The sequence below is a fragment of the Corylus avellana genome, chromosome 7 (assembly GCF_965113065.1).
Source record: "Corylus avellana chromosome 7, dhCorAvel1.hap1.2, whole genome shotgun sequence".
Taxonomy (NCBI): Eukaryota; Viridiplantae; Streptophyta; class Magnoliopsida; order Fagales; family Betulaceae; genus Corylus; species Corylus avellana.
The window spans coordinates 194,582-218,501 of record NC_142496.1 but is presented as its reverse complement, the minus strand read 5'-3'; the positions used below and the strand labels follow the sequence as shown (position 1 = coordinate 218,501).

At 38.7% G+C, this 23,920-nt stretch overlaps 3 protein-coding genes across 4 annotated transcripts; 2 read left to right on the top strand and 1 right to left on the bottom strand.

Annotated features, from left to right (window-relative positions):
• Positions 1–11,180: 11,180 nt before the first annotated feature.
• On the top strand, positions 11,181–12,691 carry CXE18 (carboxyesterase 18). The gene has a single exon (XM_059598233.2). It carries the CDS (start codon positions 11,585–11,587, stop codon positions 12,575–12,577), a length of 993 nt encoding a protein of 330 aa, XP_059454216.1. The 5' UTR covers positions 11,181–11,584; the 3' UTR covers positions 12,578–12,691.
• A 639-nt stretch (positions 12,692–13,330) lies between these two features.
• On the top strand, positions 13,331–16,159 carry LOC132185783 (smr (Small MutS Related) domain-containing protein). The gene is made up of 5 exons (XM_059599569.2): positions 13,331–13,775; positions 13,873–14,604; positions 14,982–15,355; positions 15,629–15,698; positions 15,803–16,159. The coding sequence occupies exons 2-5, from the start codon at positions 13,892–13,894 to the stop codon at positions 15,864–15,866; spliced, it is 1,221 nt and encodes a 406-aa protein (XP_059455552.2). The 5' UTR covers positions 13,331–13,775; positions 13,873–13,891; the 3' UTR covers positions 15,867–16,159.
• A 192-nt stretch (positions 16,160–16,351) lies between these two features.
• On the bottom strand, positions 16,352–23,820 carry LOC132184985 (DNA (cytosine-5)-methyltransferase 1). Of its 2 annotated transcripts, XM_059598793.2 has the most exons (12): positions 23,491–23,819; positions 21,303–22,803; positions 19,470–20,979; positions 19,128–19,292; positions 18,765–18,966; positions 18,549–18,660; positions 18,305–18,452; positions 17,996–18,193; positions 17,609–17,887; positions 17,358–17,519; positions 17,038–17,256; positions 16,352–16,815 (listed from the first exon to the last, which is right to left on the bottom strand). In XM_059598793.2, the coding sequence occupies exons 1-12, from the start codon at positions 23,570–23,572 to the stop codon at positions 16,678–16,680; spliced, it is 4,716 nt and encodes a 1,571-aa protein (XP_059454776.2). In that variant the 5' UTR covers positions 23,573–23,819; the 3' UTR covers positions 16,352–16,677. The 2 variants fall into 2 exon arrangements, with proteins under 2 accessions (XP_059454776.2, XP_088374130.1); XM_088518004.1 differs by having other exon boundaries at positions 17,609–18,193; positions 23,491–23,820.
• Between the last annotated feature and the right edge of the window lie 100 nt (positions 23,821–23,920).

Here is a 23,920-nt window from a genome sequence, read left to right as displayed (position 1 = left end):
CATTGGGTGCAGTGGGCTGGAGCCAGGTGGCAGCCCACTGCCATGAGTTGAGAACCAGGCTGGGGCTTATTTAAGCAAGGCATGGCTGCTTGATGGAGAAGGCTGAGAAGTCTCAGGAAGCTGGAGAGTACAGAAAAGCTAAGAGAGAAAGCTTGGCTGTAGCTTGAGAGCTCAAAGTGAGCTGAAGGAGTACCAAGGGCAGAGAAGGCTTGTGAGTGCTGGAGACTGCCGAAGTGCTGCTGGAGGCCGATGTTGCTTGCTGCTAGATAGGAGATTCTGGTTTGCTTGTAACAGACAAGTGTTGTGGAAGAGGGCCACACACTTGGGGGAGTGCTGAGTGACTTTGTAGTGAGAAACAGTGGGCTGTGTGAGAGTTTCATTGTTGTCTTGTAAAGCCTTGGTGGCTGGGTCATTCATGTATCTCTTGTAAGCCTTAGGGCTGAGTGGTGTTGAGACTAAGGGCTCCAAAGTGTGCTGTGGACCCTAGTCCGTCCTTGTACAAATTCGTTGAGTGAATTGTAAAGGTTGGGAGGTGTTGCTCCCGTAAAAAGTAAGTGTGCTGTGCTTGTGCTGTGCTTGGCTTCCACTAACCTCAGTTGGTGAGGGTGAGTTGGCTGCCTAAGGCGCTGTGTGGTGCGTTGCTTAGGGCCATCACGTGGCTGGTTTGGTGCGAAAAATTAGCCCCGTGACAGCAAGCCAGGTGAATGGCAACAATGTGTGGAGTCTACTATCCCTCCAAGCCTCCAACCTCCAACCCTTAGGCGTTATCCATTAACTCAAAAGATTTAACGGAAGTGCAAAACATGCCAATAAATTCATTGCATAGGGGGCTGTATATTGACAAAGTGGCAAGTCCATTGTTTGAAAATCAAGGGAAATTCGAACATCAAACAGCTTTACAGAGCACACCAATTACTCTCCTATTGGCAATTGTGTTTCAAAAAATTGCATAAATAGCTCGTGACATCACTGACATGCATATTTAGATTGTTTACTCAACCACCGCCCTGCCCTCTTTTAAGAGGGTTTTCAAGTTTCAACAATAATAATAGTTAAAATACTTAATTAAAAAAATACAAATATTTACTTTAGTTATTGCTTTTTATATACACTTTAAAATCACTTTCAGCATCTTCCCTTTCATTAAAATATTACTTTGGGGGCTTATTTAATTTTATTTATGATGTGTAAATTATAATTACTCGCAAGCGCGCGAGTTGTGTGTAATATAGCGTGTGCAAAAATGATGGTTTAAAGGGTGATCACACCATAACTAGTGTGGTCATTCCCATAGCCAATCACAACCTTCCATGGAGGTTATGATAGAGTGATAAGTTGTGACTCTTGATGAAGAGTCATATTCTAACTCTATAAATAGAGTTTGATAATGAGAAGAATGTACGTCAAAATTCATTCTCTCATTATCACGTTGCTTTTGTCCTCCATTGGATATCCACCCTAACGGGAAATTCCTACAATTAAGATCATACATTTATTTTATTTCTACAATGGTATCAAAGCGTTAAGGTTATGGAAGACAAAGAAGAAAACCAGATTCTGATGAAGAAAATAGAGAGTACATGAGGAAAATTCTGCAAACCATCAACAGACAAAGTCTAGGATTGGCATCTTCTGTGGCATTTTACAATCTACATTTGATAATCTCAAACCCACATGAAGAACTTCTTAAAGTTATTGTTGGTGGATCAAAATTTACGAGAGATTTTGAAACTTTGAAGAAATGCTATTTACTGGAACAAAAATACTGGAAGGAATTCTTTGCAACTCCGTTTGATGCATCTCCTTCGGTGGATCTTCAAAGCCAAAATTCTCCTCCTCCCGATTTTGACGTTGTTGGTGAATCATCCCCAACCAAAGGTGCGATTTCTGATTCTTCTTGGGAAGGGAATAATTCTTGGGAAGAAAATAATTCTAGGATTGATGTAAAAAATAATTCTGATTTTTTAAAAAATAATTCTGGAATTTTTTTTGCTAAAAATCGCTGTTTCTGGAGTCTTTCTGGAGAAGAAACCATTGTTGATCAAAACTGCACCGTTTTGATCAACAGTGAAAGGGGAAAGAATACCCCTGCGTCAGGTATCCCAAACGGCGCCGTTCCATTTAACTGGAACGACGCCGTTCAGGCGTCTGACCCAGGGGCGCGCATTACAGCCCCTCGGAACGACGCCATTTCGGCGTCTCCAGAGGGGTGCGCCCCATCTTCTCCAAACGACGTCGTTCCCCTTCAAAGGAACGACGCCATTTCGTTCTCAGCAGATAATGTCTACAGTCCCATTCGGGACGACGTCGTTTCACACCGAAACAACGCCAAAATTTGAACTCTTGAGCAGGCGTGTAAAAAACGACACGACGTCGTTTTGGATAAATCCAAAAACGACACCGTTTCGGATTTTCGAAACCCGACCCAAGAAGTGACCCGAACCGGGCCCAAGTGGAAGCATACGGCCCGAAAATCCGTACTGAGAGCCCAAGCCCAAGCCCAATCAGGTCAAGCCCATTTTCAGCCCAGTACAATCGGGTCAGAACCGACCCGAGACTCGAATTGCTACACGGAGCCCCGATCCGACACGGAGACCCGATCCGACCCGGAACGCCGATCCAGCCCGCGTGTTCAACCCGCCACGCGCCAGGCATGTGCAGCGCGTGACAGGCGCACGGAGCACCCAAAGACCCGCCCCGCCCAATTCCGGTTGGATCCGACCCGGTTCTGCTCAATAGTACCACAAATTTCACTATTTTCGACCCCAAGGTAGTTTTTTGACCCATTCTCACTCAATACAGCCCCGATTTAACTCATTTCAAGAGCATTGGAAAGCTAATTTGAGGGGCAAGAGTATTGCAGGGTTTTCAAATTATAATTCCCAAAAATATAATTGGGAAAGGGGTGAGTCTTCTCATCAAGGTCAGAGGCAATCTAATCGGAGGTTTTTTTGTCCGTGTAGGCTGTCACCTACAAAGCATAAGGAAGTGGAGTTCACTGTACCAGATTTGGCTCAATCCGAGATTTCAAGTGATAGACGCTTGAAGGGTCCACGTCCTTTGAGGATCGTAAGGAAAGTTTAGCAAAGTCCAAGGGATTTGTGGCCAATGGGCAATAATCGATACACACTTCCACCAAGAGGTGACCAGTTCATACCGGTAGTTCCAAACCGTCCGTATTACAGAGCTTGCATGAATGATTATCAGGCAAGGCTGACCTATCCTAGAGACGACTGATCTCAAAAATAAAAATAAATAAACTTATCTATTTTTATTTGTTGGTTTGTAATAACTTAGAAATACATTTTAAATTTTTTTGTTGGTGTGTATGTATGTAATATCTGATACATTACAGTTTTAGTAAACAAATATTAGTATTTATATTAAGTTTATCGTATCCACATTATAAAATGGCTATTAAAAGCGGTATAGATTCCTCAAAGGTCGAAAGCCTTAATGGAATCAATTTTAGAATGTGAAAACGACATATCTCTTATGTACTGACGCATGAGAGAACTTTACACACTCTCACATCAAAAAGACCTGAAGTAGAAGATGAGAAAAATGATAATGCTGTCAAGAAAAATGAAAAATGGATGGAAGATGACCTAATGGCAAAGGCCACTCTCCTCCATAGCATGAAAGATAATATCATCCCACTCTTTGAAGGATACGAGACTGCTAAGGAAATAATGGAAGCATTAGAGGAAAAGTATGGCCCTAGGTCTGATACTCACATACAACTATTATTAGATAAATATAATAGTGCATGTATGAGTGAGGATGACTATGTGGGCGACTTTGTAAACTAAATGGAACTCATTGCAAATGAACTTGCATCTGTCGGTCATCCAATATCCGACAAAATGCAAGTAACCACAATACTTAATGATCTTCCTCTATCTTGGGAACATGTGATAACATCACTAACCCATAGTGGAAAAGAAATATCCATAATTTCCTTACCAGTTTTGCTTGTCTTAGAAGAAGAAATGATGAAAAGAATAAGGAGAGAAGGACAATCCAGCAACCTCATGATAGCTCAAATCAATACTCAGACTTCACGTGCTCCAGCATACAAAGGCAAGCCAAGAAAGTTCAAAAAGAAATGGAAAGGTAAGCCGAAAGGTAAAAATAAAATCAAAGGAACATGTTACAAATGTGGAAAAATTGGGCATTTCAAGGCAAATTGTCCAAAGAACAACGATGATAAGAAACAGAAAGAAATAGCTATGACCATTACTGAAGTGATGATGACAGAACCGACTTCAAATTCTTGGTGGATAGACTCGGCAGCAACTAGACATATTACAAGAGACCGAGAATTCTTCCTAGATTTCAAAGAGAAAAAGGTCGGAGAACACAGAGTGTACATGGGCAACAATACTTACAGTGATGTGCTAGGCGAAGGAAAATGTAAGATTTATGTTAAAGGGTCTTCTGTTGTTTTACACAATGTTCTATATGTGCCAAATATCCAAAGAAATTTAATATTTGTTCCCCTATTAGATAGCAAAGGATATGGCATTAAGTTTAAATCTGGTAAGGTCTATATTTGTAAGGGAAAAATATCTATTAAGGGAGTAAAGATAGATAATATGTATTTACTCAAGGTTGATAATAAAGATCCCATTTCACAGTATTCATATGTGTCTAAAGATAGTTCTTTCTTATGGCATTTAAGATAGGCCACATCAACAAAAATAAAATGAAAAGAATGAGTAAGAGTGAATTACTACCTAGAATTAATTCTGAAGATTTTAATATATGTGAATCATGTATTAAGGGAAAAATGATTAGTAAATCTTTTTCAAAACAATGGAAATCATCAGAATTATTAGAAGTAATTCATTCTGACATATATGGTCCTTTAAGAACTAAAACATATAGAGGAATGGAATACTTTATTACCTTTACAGATGATTGTTCAAGATATGAACATATCTACCTTATCAAACATAAATCTGATGCAATTGAAAAATTTAAAGAATATAAATTAGAGGTAGAAAAGCAATTGAGAATGTCCATTAAAAACTTGAATAATGATAGGGGAGGTGAATATGAAGCCATGGATTCCTTCTACAGAGAAAGTGGAATAAGACATTTATATACAATGCCTTATAAGCCTCAACAAAATGAGATTGCAGAAAGAAGGAATAAAACTTTAATGGATATGACAAGATCCATGATGGCATATGCTGAGTTATCCACTCATTTTTGGGGTGAGGCTTTATCCACTACAGCATATATTCTTAATAGAATCAAAACCAAATCAAAACCTCTTACCCCTTATGAATATTGGACAGGCATAAAACCAGATTTTTACAACCTCAAAGTGTGGGGATGTAAGGCACATGTACTTATTCCAAAACCCTTAAGGGATAAGTTAGAAAGTAAAACATGGGAATGCAGATTTATAGGATATCTAGAAAATGGCAGTGGATATAGATTTTACCATCCAAATAAGGGATTAATAGAAAGCAGGGATGGTGCATTTCTAGAAAACACCAATCAAATTACTCCCATGGATGAAATAAGACTTCTACAAGAAGAAGATTTTGAATGTCAAACACCACAAGTTACTTTGAAAGAAAAAGAACATAATACAGACATTCGGAATAGTGGGAGCAAGAGAAAATCCAAAGATCCACCTAAATTGGATATAGATAATCAAAACAGTGGGAGTAAAAGATAAAGACGACCATCAACCACACTCAAGGATCATTATGTGCTAAGTACAGATGATATAAATTTGCAAGAAGATCCAGCAAATTTTAAAGAAGCTGTAAGTAATCATGATGCTGAAAAATGGATTAAAGCTATGGAATAAGAGCTTGAATCAATTCAGAAAAATGATGTGTGGGAACTCACGGAATTGCCAAACCAAAGAAAAGCAATTGGATGCAAATGAGTTCTAAGGAAGAAATTCAAAGCTGATGGAAGTCTTGATAAGTACAAAGCTAGATTGGTGGCTAAAGGGTTTACTCAGCAACCCGATGTAGACTTTGTTGACACATACTCACCTGTGGCAAAATTCACTTCAGTGAGGATTATCATGTCCATTGTAGCATTAATGGATTTAGAATTACATCAGTTAGATGTTAAGACAGCCTTTCTCAATGGAGAATTAAAAAAAGAAATTTACATGCAACAACCTGAAGGATTTCAGGCCACAGGACATGGAGAAAAAGTCTACAAATTAAAAAGGTCATTATATGGACTTAAACAATCTTCGAGGCAATGGTACTTGAAGTTCCATCGAGCAATACTAGAAATTGGTTTCGGGGTCAGTCCACTTGTAACATCTCCAGCCCGTTAAGGCTGAGTTTGCCACTTTTCTTATTTTACAACAAAAGTTCTTGCAAATATCTATAAGGTCTATCAGAGTACTTGATTTTAAAGGATACAAAAAATGTATAAAATATTATTCAAGAGATTTTATTACAAGCGAAATTAGAAAACATTAAACTTTAGTTGCGGAATATCATATTATTATAATCACTGATATGAAAAGACTTTGAAAATTAATAATTATTCCCGTCCCCATTCCGGCCTCCTATTCCAGCATCCTTTCTACCTGAAAACAAGAAATAAAACTGAATGAGCCCAAAGGGGGCCCAGCAAGTAAAATCTACAACCATAAATAGTTTTACTCCTTGTTCTCAGTTTTGAAAATCGTTTTCACAAATAAATATACATCCAGCCATAATAATATATGTATGTACGGTTGCATCTCCCGTAATATATACATACTATTACCTCTAGTAATAGATCATCGTTGTAAATCATCTTTATAAATCATCATCATAATGCATCATTATAAATCATCATTGTAAATCATCATTGAAAATCATCATAGTAAATCATTGTTGAAATTATATTATCACTTTCTCATATTAGGGCCCATGTACACTATTACCCCTGTGTACGAGGGTTGCGGGTCCTTGTGACCATGGCACTGAACTGTGGCCTCAGCCATGCCCGACCGTCAATTAACTCTTTTCTTGGTGCACTCAACGGTCATGTTGATGGAATACCACCTTCTGGCATAGCCTCCTTCAGTGGTTTCGCCTCCATCCGAGTATCGGTACCGAACTCTTCTCATCTTTACTTATCTTGGGGCCAAAAATACTCTCCTCCATACATGTGCCCTCATTTCATAACATTTATCTCATATCTTGTACTTTTCTTTGTACTTCTTTTGATGCATCTTAGGGCAACATGTAGGAGGGTTTATCATTATTTTTCTTTCTTATAATCATCATCATTTCTCAACTTTCTTTTCTCAAAATGGAAACATTTTCAAATATAAACTTGTTGTACATAGAAAGCGTTTAAAGAAATAGAAACTTTCTAGATAATTCATTTAGAAATTCTTCATGCATGCAACATAACTTCATAATACGTAAATAAAATAATCATTTACAATTTACTAAAGAATGAATAAATAGCATGACATGAAGTAACTTTAGAAGGGGTAGTGAATTTACTTACCTCTAGACTGAAGCTAAAAGTGGTATGAAGGAATCTAGTTGCTCCAATATGACTAACACCACTAGTATATCTTTTGAAACTAATTTCTAAAGTCCGCTATCTCTTGTGTTCTTTCTTTCTTGTAGCGCTTGGTCTCGCCCTTTCTCTCTCTGTTCTGAGTAAACACTCTTAGAAAGAAGAAAGACCGAGTAAAAAGCGGAAGAAGGAAGAATATATGCAAGAGATGGGAGAGGAGATGAGTGGTGAAAATACTGAAGGAGAAGAGCTCTATTTATAGGAGAAAATCAAACACTATTCTACCTTCAATTTACAATTATACCCTCATTTTACTATTTCACCAACCCTATACTATTTCACCAACCCTATACTATTCTACCTTCAATTTACAATTATACCCTCATTTTACTATTTCACCAACCCTATACTATTTCACCAACCCTATACTATTTCACCAACCCTATACTATTCTACCTTCAATTTACAATTATACCCTCATTTTACTATTTCACCAACCCTATACTATTTCACCAACCCTATACTATTCTACCTACCCTATACTATTCTACCTTCTTATTCTACCATCCTTATACCTACCATTTACTATCCTATTATTTCACCAATTACCATTCTCTAATTACCACTCTCATAAATTTCCCAAGAATTAAAATCTTTAGCTACAATGGATATTAAAATAACATCATTATCAAAATAATCTATTTAAATAGCTTTGAAAATTCTGGGGCACTACACCACTAGATCATTGTGTTTACATATGTAATGAAAATAATAAATTAACAATATTATCATTATATGTAGACGATATACTGCTAACAAGTAACTGTCCAGATATGATAAATAAAACAAAATCCTTCTTGTCATCCAAATTTGAAATGAAAGATATAGGTACTGCTACCTATGTCTTAGGAATAAGAATTTCTAGAAATAGAAATTTAAAATTATTATATTTGGATCAAGAAAAATATCTGGAAAAGATAGTTAAGAGGTTTAATATGAATGTAAGCCTCTAAAAACACATATTTCAAGAGGTCAATACTTGAATAAATCAATGTGTCCTCAAAATGAGACATAGATTCAAGAGATGAAATCTATCCCCTATGCCCAAGCTGTGGGCAGTCTCATGTATGCAATGACAACTACAAGACCTGATATTTGTTATGCGGTGGGATTAGTAAGCAGATATCAATCTAATCTAGGGAAGACACATTGGCAAGCAGTAAAACGTATATTTAGATATTTACAAGGCACTAAAAACATGGGCTTATGTTTTGGTATAAGTGATCTAGAAATTAAAGGATTCCCAGATGCGGATTTTGCTGGGGACGCTGATGATAGAAAATCAACAAGTGGATATGTGTTCTTGTTTGGTGGAATAGCTATTTTTTGGTTAAGCAAGAAACAAAATTGCGTTGCAAAATCCACTATGGAAGCTGAATATATATCATGCAGCACAGCAATAAGTAATGCAGTGTGGATTAGACGCTTTGTAGAAAGTCTAAATTTAGGTTTAAACAGCAAGCCAGTCAATATGTTTTGTGATAACAAGTCTGCTATCTCTTTAATAAAAAATGGAGCACAATTTAAGATATAGTGGAAAGAGGGGAAATTAAAATTGAATTTATACCTTCAACAGAGATGGTAGCCGATCCTATGACCAAATGATTATCTTTGGAAAAATTCAAAGAGCATGTAGCTACAATGAGATTAAGAAACACCTAGGTGGTAGCTACATATATGTTTAAGCACAAGCGGAAGGATTCAGGGATGCTTGATTGAACAATTTTTGTGCAATTCTGTTTTTATAAGGGGAATAATTGGTCAGGTAATAGACAAAAGACACTTAAGAAATAATATTACAACTTTTATAAATGTAAGGTTCACCAAGAGACATTATGTTACAAGTTGGTAATATATATATGATCTTATAGTGTAAAAGACACCGATAAAAGGCATCAAGGAAACACTCGATTAAGAAATATCAGTTCAAGTCAACACATAGTTTTGTGTATGGCTGAAATCGTCAATTGTGGAATAGGTGTGGACCAGTGTTCCTTACCACAGAGAATTGATGTTGTTCGTTTAGTTAAAAACGAAATGAAGTCGCCTTAATATATTAAGCAGTGTGAAAATATATGGAAAAAGGTGCGATTAGATAAGATGACAAGATTGTATATACATTATAAAATGTCATAATCTAATGCCGATCTGTAAATTTAACAGATGAGAGTTGACATGAATAAAAAAATTACATTTGGTACCAAGGTGATAATGTTCAACTAGATTACATAATGTTAAAGTGTGATCAAGTGGGAGATGATGGTTTAAAGGGTGATCACACCATAACTAGTGTGGTCATTCCCATAGCCAATCACAACCTTCCATGGAGGTTATGATAGAGTGACAAGTTGTGACTCTTGATAAAGAGTCATATTCTAACTCTATAAATAGAGTTTGATAATGAGAAGAACGTACGTCAAAATTCGTTCTCTCATTATCACGTTACTTTTGTCCTCCATTGGATATCCACCCTAACAGGAGATTCCTACAATCAAGATCATACGTTTACTTTATTTCTACAAAAAATTAATTTATATCTAAATTAGTTATATTTTAACCTCGTTCCGAATGATTTTTATTTTTGAATAAAATAAAACGTAAACGACAAAGAAATAGACAAAAAAATCAAAAGATAAAATACTAAAGTTACGGAATCCACACTCACAAATTCAGAACAATTCCATATTCATCAATAAAATCTGAAGTTCTCATCAATAAAATCCTATGTATGTTTTACTATACTTCATAAATCAATTAAATCATCTAATGTATCCATCCTTTATACAAATCACAAAATATATCCGAATTAAACCAAATTATTAATTGTATCCGTTGGACAAATCACAAATATATATCAAATTTTATTTCAATAAAGATCCAAGCAAACAATCACATGAAATTCTCCTAAATCATCACATGTATCTGGGAATCACAGTAGATATCCAAGAATAATTTCAATAATTGAATTAAAACAAAACAATTGAGACCTTAAAAATCCAATAAATCAAAAAATATTTACTTACATGAAAATGCGTTATTCATCGGTGAGGCTTCATTCTCAACTAAGGTCGAAAATTTAGCTACACATGATTGAAAATAAATCTAAACCTAAGAAAAACTATATTGAAATGGAGAAAAACTGTAAAGAATTTCGGACTTGTCACCAGTCGCCTCTTCTTGAAGCTTCACATTGTATTTATAGGGGCTTCTATGGTTTAAAACCCTAAAATCGATGCCTAAATGAGTTTCTGCTAGTGCCCTCGATCGCACACTAGGTTCGCTCGAGTACACTCGAGCATGAGATTTCTCCTGCAGCGCATGTGTGCTCGCACGTTGGTGCGAGTCTTGGCCGTGGGTGCGCTCGATCGCATGACCAGTGCGCTCGAGTGCACCAACGCATGTAGAACCTTTTGTTGCTCATTTGTGCTCGCGCGATGCTACTCCTTGGTGGCTTTCTTCCAAAACTCCGTATTTTTCACTTTAAATATGCAGTTTACCTTTAACAATTTAAAAATACTGAAAACATAAAACTAACACAAAACATTAGATTACAACACTGCTAAAGGATTAATTAATGTACATTAATGGGTTTAAATGTGCAATATTTGGTACACATCAATTTAAAATATAAGATTTATTTTTTTAAAAAAATTCTAGTTTAATTTTTTAATTTTTTGATTTTAATTTTATTAAAGATATATTCGTTATTATTAGGAAGGACATTAATACTTTGTAGTAATTTAGATGGATATTATCGTAATTAAAAATTTAAAAAGAGACGGTTGGTACTTTACCCCTCGGCCCGCTTAAGAAATTGATGGGCCGCGAACATTAATTGAAGGGCCTCTCTCTCACCTGTACTTGTCCCCCACCTCCCTCCTCCATTTTATTCGGCCATTTTCAGCAACTTACTATCTACATCCCCAGTTGCTCTTAATTTCCTTATTTCTCCTCCTCTCATCTTCTTCACCTTCACCACACATACACGAATCACGATACACCTCCTCCTGGCAACATGAGCAGCAACTCATCCGATTCTGTACCGGCCCTCCCATGGAGGACTCGCCTCTCCATCTCCGCCGCATCCGCCGTCACCGACGCCGTTCGCCGTACCAACGGAACCCTCAACCGCCGTATCTTCTCCCTCCTCGATTTCAGCTCACCTCCTACTCCCAATCCCATCAACGGTGTCAAGTCCTCCGACATCACCGTCGACCCAGAGCGCAACCTCTGGTTCCGCCTCTTCACTCCCACCACCAACGCCACTTCCCTCCCGGTCCTCATCTTCTTCCACGGCGGCGGCTTCGCATTCCTCTCACCCTCTTCCAAAGCATACGACGCCGTTTGCCGTCGTTTCGCACGTAGACTCCCTGCTGTTGTTATCTCCGTCAATTACCGTCTCTCCCCCGAGCATCGCTTCCCTTGTCCATACGACGATGGTTTGGACGTTCTTAAATTCCTCGACCGCGACCACGACGTACAGGTACTGCCTGAGATTGGTGACGTGTCCAAGTGTTTCTTGGCTGGTGATAGCGCGGGTGCGAACTTGGCCCACCATGTGGCGGTTCGGGCGTGTCGGGAGAGATTTCGGGTCGTGAACGTTACCGGGTTGATATCGATCCAGCCGTTTTTCGGGGGAGAGGAGCGGACAGAGTCGGAGATCCGATTAGCGAGGGCTCCGTTGGTTTCGATGGCCAGGACGGATTGGCTTTGGAAGGTGTTCTTGCCAGACGGGGCTAACCGGGACCACGAGGCGGCCAACGTGAGCGGGCCGAATGCGATTGATATGTCGGCTACGGAGTATCCGGCTACGGTTGTGTTTGTCGGGGGATTCGACCCGTTACAGGACTGGCAGAGGAGGTACTACGATTGGTTAAAGAAATCAGGGAAAGAGGCGCGGCTAATGGAGTATCCGAGCATGATCCACGCGTTTTATCTGTTTCCCGAATTGCCGGAGTCGTCGCAGTTGATTGGGCAGGTCAAGGATTTCGTCTGCTCTAAACTCTAAAATATGAGAGACGTGAAATTTTTAACTGTGTGCATCTACCGTGCGATAGTTGCAGAAGAATTATATTATATTAGAGTTTTTTTCAATGCTTATTTTAAGGGTCAATATATATATATATATGCCTGTGTGTAGCATTATTCTTAATCCAAGGCTTTTTTTTTTTTTTTTTGAAGAGTATTCTTAATCCAATGCTGCAACTGCACTCATAGCATTATTAATTCCCTCTCGATTCTCGATAGCTTGTTCAATTACATGGTTTACATAATTTATTTAATAAAACAGTTGAGTTGACATGAATATGATATGATTTAACATATTTAATATAAACGGATTGAGTTAGATACAAAACCTTATTAATATAATTTTATATATATATATTATATCAATCATACAAATTCACAGCTTGATTCATGATAAAAATCGATATTTCATAATCATAAGTAGCAAATGTATCCTAATTTCTCATTCCATATCCAATAAAAAAAGATAATAACAAAAAGACTGTAATAGATCAATGTTGTTAGCTTCGCGCGGCAAAGGAAGATGAAGGTAACAAAAATTAAGTATGAATTTATGATCGATACATTCCACTTTTTTACACTAATAATTTTTTAAAGTGATTTTTAAGAGTGTAAAAATTGATATGAAAAAGTGAGAGAGATAAGGTAGAAGATTTTAAACCCTGTAAAGTTATTTGTCACATGCCCATACCTAAAAGTTAAGTGGACTTACACGAATTTAACTTTTTTTTATTGGGATAAATGTTATTTGCATTTTTGGTATCTAAAAGTCAAGCAGGATGAGAGAAAAAACACAAAACAGGGACGTATCTAAAAGTCTTCCCAGTAGTCATCGCCTCTTATTTGAGAACGCGTCAAGGAGTGAGGATAATTTCGTAATTTAAGAAGCCGCCCGTCGCCCCTTTTTTCCTTTCTCCGTCTGCAACTGCAATCATTGTCGTCCTCAGACTCATCTCTTCCGTCTCCGTGAGAAATTGTTTCTGCTTCGTCTCTCTGTGAATATTATATGGATAAGAGATGCAGAATCGGTTCGTGGGAGCGTGTGAGTGTGATTGCACAAGTTCTGTATGTTCTTGTGATTCCGTCGATATCTGAGCCGTCCGATCGATCCACGCCTTGGGTACCACCATTCCTGCCCAAATAACACCCACCGGAAAAGATCAACACAATCTGACAAGGTATTTGGTTCCTCTTTCCTATTTCTAATCTACTTGTTGTAATTTCTTCCAGATCCGTTTGCTTTTGGGAATTATTTATATTTTCCATTGGTGCCAGCTCTTGGCGACGGCAGAAGATGTCACGGGGGAGGGGTAAATCTGGTGGTTGGGCCGCCTTTGACCTGAAGCAGCGACAGAAACAAGGCCTTGAACCCGATATTCTCAACGAACCCTTCCCACCTCTGGTCCCCTGTCTCGCAAATAATAACAACGATAACGACAAGCCTTCCTCCTCATCTTTACTCCTCCCGTCTGTAGATTTTCCAGCTTTGGCAGATGATCAGAAGCATGGGAAATACCAAAAACCGGCAAAAACACTAGTCGGTGATTCTCGTGGAACGTCTAGCAATAAGGAAAACGACCGCGTTTTAGCCGTTCCGAAGCTACAAGAGCTCCACCCTTGGGCGGACAATAGCCTGCTTCAGGATGTCCTGGCAGCAGCGGATAATAATATGGATAGGGCCTCAACTTTGTTGAAGGCAATGGTTGCCAATTACGACGGCTTTGAAGACCACGGACCAACAAGCAATGCAGAGATGGATTCTAGTTATAGTGTTCCTTTGGGAAACACAATGACTACGAGCCGGAGCCTCGCTGATATTGAGGACTCTCTCAAATACAACGGCAAGGAATTGGTTGACGAAAACGATTGTTTTGGGGAAAAGCTTTCCGACGAGGCCATTGACCAAAAATTGATTTTGGAGCGGTTGAAGTCCATGCCCGTCGAACCCGAGTGGGAAGAGGATGACTTATACTTGATCCATAGAAAAGATGCGTTGAAAACGATGAGGTACGTATGAATATGGCGGCATCTACCTGCATGTTCAGGACTTTAAATTTTATATCGCTATGTACCATAAAAGCCCTGTTAATGATGTATTACCTTTCGCTTTTGCTTGTGATGGATGTTATATTGTTATGAGAGGATTCGGATTGCTATCAATGGCTAGATGCGAGTCTTTTATGGGACCCATTTGTCCTAATAAGTGGGCGGATGGCTTGAAACCATTATTGGAATCTCTGTATCAGTTTTGAGACACATAATTTTGAGTTCTAAAGACGGGACTTTTAGAATGCAGTAATTACCATAGTTGATGAAAATCTGTATGGTGTTTGATCAGCATATAATAGATGGTAGGTAGTGAGTGAGATTTGTTGAATGAACAGGTCAGCGTCCCAGCACTCAAGGGCGGCCACAAATGCCTTTCAAAGAGATGATCATGCATCTGCCCAACACCACTCTCTCAAGGCTCGACAACACTGGTCGGCTGCTGAGAGGCTGAATGCCAAGGCAGCCAAGGAAATTCTTAGTATCAGAAATGGCGGCAACGATTTGTGGAAATTGGACTTGCATGGTCTTCACGCAGCAGAAGCTATTCAAGCCTTGCAAGAGCGTCTGCAGGAGATTGAAACCCAAGTGCACCCAAATCATTCATCAGTATTTCCAAAAGGGGTCTCTGAGTCCTCTACTTTCACGGATGCAGAAAAGTTAGATATACCATCAAGAAGGCAGAGGCCAACGTCATTACAGGTCATAACAGGTTAGATGACCTGCACTGAAGTAGCTATTTTTGCTATTAAAGATTGCGTTTACTCTTGGTCCAACTACAAATTGTTGGGTGCCTGCATTGAATTTGTAATGAAGATTTAAATGCTTCACGTGTTCTTTTCAGACTGTTTTAAAGTTTGCAGTGTGTAGCCATTTCACTTTTATCATCATGATTGATTTAATGTTGTTGTTGAATCATAATGAATCGAAGCCACATTCATAGTTGCAAGTCAGTGACAATTAAATGCCGTGTCTACTCCTACAGGTGTAGGGAATCATAGCCGAGGACATGCTGCAATCCCAACAGCTGTGAGGAGTTACCTCAATGAGAACAGGTTGAAATTCCTTCTTCCTAACCTAACAGAATGAAATTTTAACAAGTTGGAAATGGTGCACTTGAGATTTGTTATGTAAATGAGCAGAAGCGTTATTGGTGCAGATATCACTTTGACGAGTTGAGGCCTGGGGTGGTGACAGTTCGGCCCAAGTTCCGTCACCGGTGATCGCTGCCAATATGGGATTGTTCCCTTCCATCCCAAATTGAAGCGCAGTTTCTTCTTTAAAGGTTTTTCGTTCGTGCTAGTTTTGGACAAGTGCAAAGTGCTCTTTCCACGTAGATCGAGTAAGACTTGGCTTCGCCAGAAGACATGACTTGAAGAAATTATTTGCATTTAAAGAAATTTGAATCTTAGACCTAATAAAAATGCTACCAAAATCAAGGTCCTTATCACTTGAACCAACCTTTTGAAATTGTGTATATATTATTGGAAATAGGAATCTTGTTTTGTATGATTAACTAGTTTGCATTACCACCTTTTACTTTATATGGGTACATTAACTTTATTCATTTAATTAAACAAATCAAACCCTTAATCCAAATTTAGTAATTTCGTATCAAAATTTCTTTCCATTTAAATTATACAAATCAAATATCTCAATCTTAATTCACAAATTGTATGTCAACTTATGTTAAATTCACAAGTTGTGGCAAACAATCTTAATTCAGGCTAATATTATATCCCTTAATGAGGTGAGTGGGGCTAATAAGTCCAGGTGTGTTTACCTACAGATTTTTGGCTTTGCAAATGGCCTTCCCTTCCTTTTTCTTCTTTCTTTTTATTTATGTTAAAAGTCAGTTCTTACAAAGCAATATCCATTAATCCCATACTGACATAGACGGGGGTTAAAAAAAGAGGGAAAAGTAAAGACATGAATTACACATTTTGTCAACGAATGGGGCAATATCCACGAACTTTTAGGTAACCATCATTGGGAAAATGATAACCCAATAGAAAATGATAGACGGCTAATGCATTATGTAGACCTCTTACTGTCCAACGCTTCCTTGAGTTTTCTCCCTAACGCATATGCCAATGGAGGAGGTACGGCATTTCCGATCTGCCGGTGCTTGTGTTGAATATTACCAGCAAACTGGTAGCTATCTGGGAAACCCTGCAATAGAGGGAATTCTTGGTTAACTTGATTAGATTGTGAATTTGTTGGTTCAGTATAACTAGCTGTCCATACTCCCAAATAACCCTCAGAATCCAGATTATAATTCAAAATAAATTTGAACTCCAAAAAGATTTCCAGTTCTCATGTTTGTTGAAACCCATGTCTTAAAGTTTCTTTTGATGGCAATTAGGTAATGATCAAAGGACATTGAAATCTTACTTGCGATCGGGCACATTCACGAACTGTAAGGATCCTGTCCTGCTCAGGATGAAAGCACATCCCCACCTTACCCATTGGTTGAGGGTCCGTGATGGAAGTTGGGAAGTTCCCTTCCCAATCCAACCTCCCAAACAGCCCCTTCCACTGATTGTGTCGCTTGGCCGTGTTCGGCAGGCACCATGGTATCAAATCAACAATTTGTCCAGTAGACAATTTTATCTGCATTTTACATGAATTGTAAATTGCATATACAAAAATAGAGGTTGACAAACTCAAAAGTAGGCTAATAACAACCTCAACTCCAATAATTATGTTAGTACCTTTTCATCTGGAAGGTCATGCCAATCAGAACCTGGCCGCTTTGGAATTTTCTGACATCGAATGAGATTAAGCTCATTCATTTCTTTTGATATATGATCGGTCAGAAGAACCATATTCCCGCGAATTTTCTTTTGAAACCATGACACGGGGTCATTTTGATACTGAGAAACAAGAAGCCAGAGAATAAGATAGTTAAAGGCGAGTTACATATCAGTTAGTCTGAAGAAGTACATACAACTACTAGATATACCTCTAGATTTTGCTTGGAGGCACCATTCCCTACGGCCGGGAGTTCACCAATTGTATCTCTTACAGTTATTGCACGGAAAGGGGCTCCACTTGCTGTACTTCGAGCAGCAGCATACTGCAGATTCCCCGATAATGTTATTCTCAACTCCGGGGCAGCAAAGACATGCATTGGCTCTGGCCACTCTGGGAGCATCTCTTCAGGGGAGGCAGCCCATATAAATGCACGTTTTCGTGACTGAGAAACACCATAAGCTCCAGCTTCCAGAATACCAAACCTCACCTTAACACAAACAAAACCAACACCCATAAGCTCCAGAACCACATGCACATTAACCCAAATGCATACAACAAACATATACCACTCAAATACATGCATGAACATATCTACCTGATAACCCATCTCAAGAAGTGAAGCAAGAGTTAAACGGAATGTCTGCCCTTTATTGAAGGACACAAAGTTCCTCACATTCTCTAGAAGGAAGTACTTCGGCCGGAAGTAATCAGCAAAGGATAAGAATGCTAAGATCATTTCACACTGAACTTTACTCCAAGTGCTTGTATTGAACCTATTCATTCCAGAGAAACCCTGGAAAAATGCGGCTTTTGTTTAAGTGTTATCATCCAATAAATGGCCAAAGATGTATTAGATATAAATGATAGGTGGATAGGAGAAAAAGAGGCCAACATCTGCACAAACCTGACATGGAGGCCCTCCGTTTATAAAATCTACTTGTCCCGGAAGTGGTAAATCACTAATATCCTTCTCCTTAAGAGCTGCAGCAAGCTCTGCTGCTTCAGAAGTTGAAATACAGTCATCTGCATCCCCACACTTTTCCATCACAGCCCTGTATTAGAACAGAATAACAGGTCACTCAAAAATTACATTGGGGAAGGGGTGGGGGTGGTTGTGGAAAGGCTTTATCTCAATGCAATCACTTTACCTAAGAATCACGTTGCAGTTATTAATGAACATCGCTGACTCTGGGTGATTGAGTTTAAAGGCATCTCCAGCAGGTTCTTCATACTCAATTGCCCACTTGGTTAACGAGACACCTGCATTGTTGGATGGGAAATAGCCCTTCATCAAGTGCTTTAAATATAAATAAATTCTCTAACATTGCATTTGAAAAAAAAAATTGAAAAGAGATTTGGGTTACCAGACTTCCGCAGTCCCTCTGACAAGCCACCACAGCCAGCAAAAATATCTAATGTTGCCAAACAATTTTCCTGAGATGCTTTGCTTTGTTTTTCATATCCTAAATTATCTTCCCCCTCTATACACTTTCCTTTTTTCTTTCTAGATGCAACATCTCCATCCACATCCCCAGTTGAGAATCTTAGTTTGGTATGAGCTGGCAACTGTCCACAAGAGATGGGAAGAAAATTTATACTTCAATAGAGCAAAGCTTTTTTCTGTGCATCCAGTAAATGGTCCACTAATATAATTTGCAAAAGTTAAAGCAGCTTTGGAATCATAAAAATGGTTTAACGTCATTACAAGGGAGCAGAAGACTGAGCACCTGCTTGAGGGACCCCTTGGAAGGATCATACAGACGTTCACAGAAGAAAACTTGTTGGAAGATGGCAGGAGCGTCACATGCTGGAATATCATTCTTCTTTCTGACTTCACATTTACCTTCAATTTTTTCAACGGACAGCACATGTGTTTCTTCACTGTAGTAGATCTGTAAAATCAGACCATAGGAAAAGGGTTAAAATCAAAGGTTATAAGAAATCAAGGATAAAAGTTTAGGTGAATACATAGAACACAAATATAAGATAATCAAAGTATGACAAATAGAAAGCCCATAGAGGTATGCATTGTACTTAGAATAACATGATTTTCTTGAAGGAGATCTTACTTCACGAATGTCAGAGCAGTATGCCTTCTCAACTGAAATGTCTTCTGGTCTGAAAAATCTTCTGACTTTAACCTGTGTATATTTTTCTTCAATTCGTTTGGTTTCCTTTGTGGCAATGATCTCCAACACTTGGCACACAACAAAAGGTTTCAAGCCTACATTCCTCCCACCCTTGAAAGTTAGATGCTCCGTACTTTCCCCATCAAAATGATGGGGGCCAACATATACATAATCATTAACAGAGTACTCAGTTCCCTTGTATACAAAACCAGTCCGAGATGAATTCACTTCAAATGTTTCCTTGTCCTTCTGTGCTTCTTTTATTTTGCAAGAGTGGCAGAAGCCAGACCCAAGACCCATAGTTTTGAAGGGAAGACTATAGAAAGCACCTCTCTCTGGCCAATACAAGCTTTTACAGTAATATTCAATCGGCAATCCTTTCCTCTTCCTATCTTCTGCTTGAGCTCTATCAATTTTATCAGCATTAGCATTATCCTTCCTATGCTGATGTCCCCATGGCACTAAGCGAATATCCACAACAATGATCTGTTTTATATCCTCCAACCCCATCGCCAAGCATTCATTTGTCAGAAATACCTCCCTCTCATTTGCAGCATTGCCAAGAACAGTCTGAGATCCTCGATGCATAATTCTTCCATGGAACATTTTGGTTCCATCCAATGCTTCAAACATGTACTCCACAAAATAGATCATGGGAAGTTCATATGATTCATTGTCTTCCACTATTACAGCACCCCCCACAGCAATCGCCTCACCATGAACAAAGGCTTTTTTATAAAGCACTTCACCAGAGCATGTTTTCCCAACAGGCTCCCCAATCCATCTTATTTCTTTATTCATTGAGCACAATTTAGTTGATCTTGAGATTGCACGAGGTTTCTGAGTTTCCTCTGAAACTAATAGCTTCTCCTCCTCATTATCATCTTCTTCATTTTCCTCTTGCTCCTCAACTTCATCCTCCTCTTTCAAATCACAATTAGTTTCTTCTTTTAAATCCTCTGGCGAGTAATTTGAATAGTACTCTCCCCAAATTCTGTTGATTAGCCTTGTTGTTGTAGCCTGCATAACCTTCCTCTTCGATTGCACAGGTCCCATTGCTGCTCTTGGATTCAAATTTGGTTCACCCTTTTGCAGAACCTTTTTCTTCTTCACTAACCATTTGGTATGATGTCTCTCCTCCATTTTCTTTGTAAGACCAATCACAAATGCACACCTTTTAATCTTCTCATCTGGATATTCCGAAAACAGCTGCAGTATAATCTGTCCATGGACAACTACGTATCTCTCAACAGCTGCTTGATCAGACGAAACATACGCACCATGATCCTTCTTGAACTCAGACAGTCTCTTGATGACATCCGCAAAAGAAAGTCGTGCAACTCGGCTCTGCTCTTTCAACAAGGTGATGATACTTATTGCAAGCCTGGCCGTTCTCAAAACCGTTTCATACCATGGAGCATACTGCTTTGATGGTTTGCCGAGTCTATACCTAAAGAAATTCAAGAAATCAGAAATATCATTGACATATACTTCATATTATTTAGAATGACTTCTTCAATTTTTTCCCCTGTTTTGGTACAAAGCATGAAAGCTATTCCGGGCTTTTTTAATGTCCATAGGAATCCACAGATATCCCAGTAATTGTATGGAGAAAGTGATATGATTGCAAATACTTCGTGAAATTAGCATACACTTTTAAATGAAATTATCCCAACTTCCACATTTATTCATGTGTATCCCACTTCTATAGAAAATAAACTATACAAGAAGATTATTCTGATACTGTTTAATGTGAGAAAAGAGGCATCATACCAGGCCATGTCTGTACGGATTGAAATGAAAACCATTGATGACCCAAATTCAATCATCCATTCCTTTATTGCACTCAAATATATTGGAATACCATCAGCATCTTGTGCTCCTGAACCACATGAAGAGGACTGATTAGGATTCGTATCAAGACAGAATCCACTTCCATCATCAGAAGTCATAACCCCTGACCCGAAGATAGTGACATCAATATCTGTACATGGTTTCATCGGAAGAAGTTCCAAGGGAATCAACCTCAAGTCTGAATTGTAGAGCGACCAATTATGAAGCATGCTTCGAGGGAGTTGATCACTGTCACTTATGATATCACTGTCAAAAACTATGAATTCATCAATTTCTTCTACAGAATTCTTGTAATAAGCAGGTAGAGGGTAGTCATTTGCAATTTCATCTTCATTAATTTTAATGTAGAATTTGCTTGACATGGAGGCCAAACCCTGATTTTTCTTCTGCTTCATTGACTGCCAGTACTCTTCTTCTTGCAACAATCTTGCCAACTTTACATCCTCATTTTCCTCCAGTGTAGATTTGGATGAATCAGATTGATTCTTTTTGTTCTCTCCATCTCCCAATTTCAAACCAATTGTTAAACTCCCACCTGTAGATGGTGCTTTTTCTTGCATAAAGTTTCCACGCTTGCTACTCTCATCTAGTAGGGCAACAAGAGCAGGGATCTCCGCAAATATCTGATCATTCTTCTTTGATGTCTCATCCAAACCTGCCAATTGGTTATAAATAAACTCACCCTGAGAAAGAACAAAGTCCCTGATAGATACCCCACCAGAAAAGTGCTTGCTTCCACTAATTGAGCGAACAACTCCAGCAAGCAACTCATCAAGACTGGAGTCAGGGTTCCCTCCAGAAGATCTCGACAACTTTTTATAAACCTCTATACATGCACGGGCCTTTGCAAAGAAATGGTCATAAAATTTCTTGTAGCTACTTGCAGGTTTACGGCAATCATAATCGGCAATATCAGTCGAAATCCATACCACGGGAGAACCATCTTCATAACCAGAGATGTCCCACGATTCTATCCGCCCAAAGCCTTCACACCTGACACCCTTTTCCTTTTCCCTGTCTGAACTTTCTTCAAGAGGCAATATAAGACCAGAGATAAACATGTCATCAAGTTCCAACATCTCAAGCGGCTGTGGGGCGCCATTTTCATCATGCAAGATAAAATCAGTCAGTCTTCTATTTGGGCGCCCATCATCTTGCCCAGAAGTAATGCGTACAGCCAGAATCTCTTCCTCTGCAAACTGATCCTTCTTTGTTTCAACAAGACAAGACTTATCAGATATGCAAACAGACCGCTCCTTGAAATTTCTGCATGCAGAAGCTCGCTTTGGCAGTTTCCTAGAACCAGCTGGCTCTTCACTACACTGGGACACATTTCTTTTCTTCTCTTTTTGGCTAGTTTTCGCTGCCATTTTAGTGCCAGAAAGTGGAGACTTTTTCTTGCTCTTCTTTTTCGTCACTCCTGCGACAAAATATCATACAACTTATCAACAGAAAGGGAATAGCTTTAAGGTGCATTGAAACCAGATGTTGGTTTGCAATAGAGCATTTATGTGGACTACAAACGTTCAAGAAATAGCATGGCTTTTTAAAGAAGAGATAAATGAAGGACCACGCATACTCTATCAAGCTCTGTAGGAGTCAAGTCACAAATCTGATGTTTTGAAGGGAAACCCACATCCAAAAGCACGCATGCCAAAAAAAGTCCAAAATTTTATATCTAAAACCCCTTTCTACATCAAAACCATAGCTCTAAATATCAAAATAGGAAACAGGAAAAGAACCCATTATTATACTATTTGTATCTATGCCTTTGCAGTCACTTATCAAACACAATGGCTATATCTATAAATAACTGCACTGCCATTCATTCAAATGAAACTTACCAAGCAGGGGAAATCAAGCAAATCATCGGAATTAAAATAAAATTGGAACACGACCTTGTACACACAAAAGAAGAAGAAGAAGAAACGCCTTCGACCAACGATAGACAGACCCTAATAACTTCAAATCCCTCCCACCAACCCACCAAAAAGAAAAGGCAAAAATAAAAGCCCTTAAAGCCACAATTAATGGGCATGGAAATTTATGTAATGGGAGCAAGAAATCAACAATTTTAAAATTTAACTATAATTTTATCTTCATGTACCTGATACTGAAGAATCAGAAACGGCACTAACGGGGGCTTCGCCATTGGGAACGGTGGAATCCAAGAGAGCTGCAGATCCCATATTTTTTTCAGTTTTTTCCTCGGAGTTTCTCAGACCGATAAACTCCCTCTTCTTCTTCTTCTTCTTCTTCGTTGCCGTCTTAATCAAAAGAATATAAAGAGACAGACAGTGAGAGTGGCGGGAACATTGCCTTTTTGGTTTGGCGCCATTTGCCAAAATCCCCAATTTCAATGCAAAAGGGAAGCGCGAGTCCACCCCTCGCTTTCACCCTCTCCACATGTAAATTGTGTTCTGCTTCCTCATGTCATGGCCTTCCCCCTTTTTTTTTTTACTGTTTTTTTTTTCTTTCTTTTTTCAATTGGGTTGTATATACATATATATTCGAACTCAGCTCAAGCTTTACAAACA

Coding starts and splice junctions, on each gene's coding strand:
- LOC132184985 (XM_088518004.1), bottom strand. CDS start 23,572: ATGGGATCTGCAGCTCTCTTGGATTCCACCGTTCCCAATGGCGAAGCC. Junction 22,804..23,490: donor TTCTGATTCTTCAGTATCAG/GTACATGAAGAT, acceptor ATTTTGTCGCAG/GAGTGACGAAAAAGAAGAGC. Junction 20,980..21,302: donor ATCCGTACAGACATGGCCTG/GTATGATGCCTC, acceptor GAATTTCTTTAG/GTATAGACTCGGCAAACCAT.
- CXE18 (XM_059598233.2), top strand. CDS start 11,585: ATGAGCAGCAACTCATCCGATTCTGTACCGGCCCTCCCATGGAGGACT.
- LOC132185783 (XM_059599569.2), top strand. CDS start 13,892: ATGTCACGGGGGAGGGGTAAATCTGGTGGTTGGGCCGCCTTTGACCTG. Junction 15,356..15,628: donor GTCATTACAGGTCATAACAG/GTTAGATGACCT, acceptor CTACTCCTACAG/GTGTAGGGAATCATAGCCGA. Junction 15,699..15,802: donor AGTTACCTCAATGAGAACAG/GTTGAAATTCCT, acceptor TTATTGGTGCAG/ATATCACTTTGACGAGTTGA.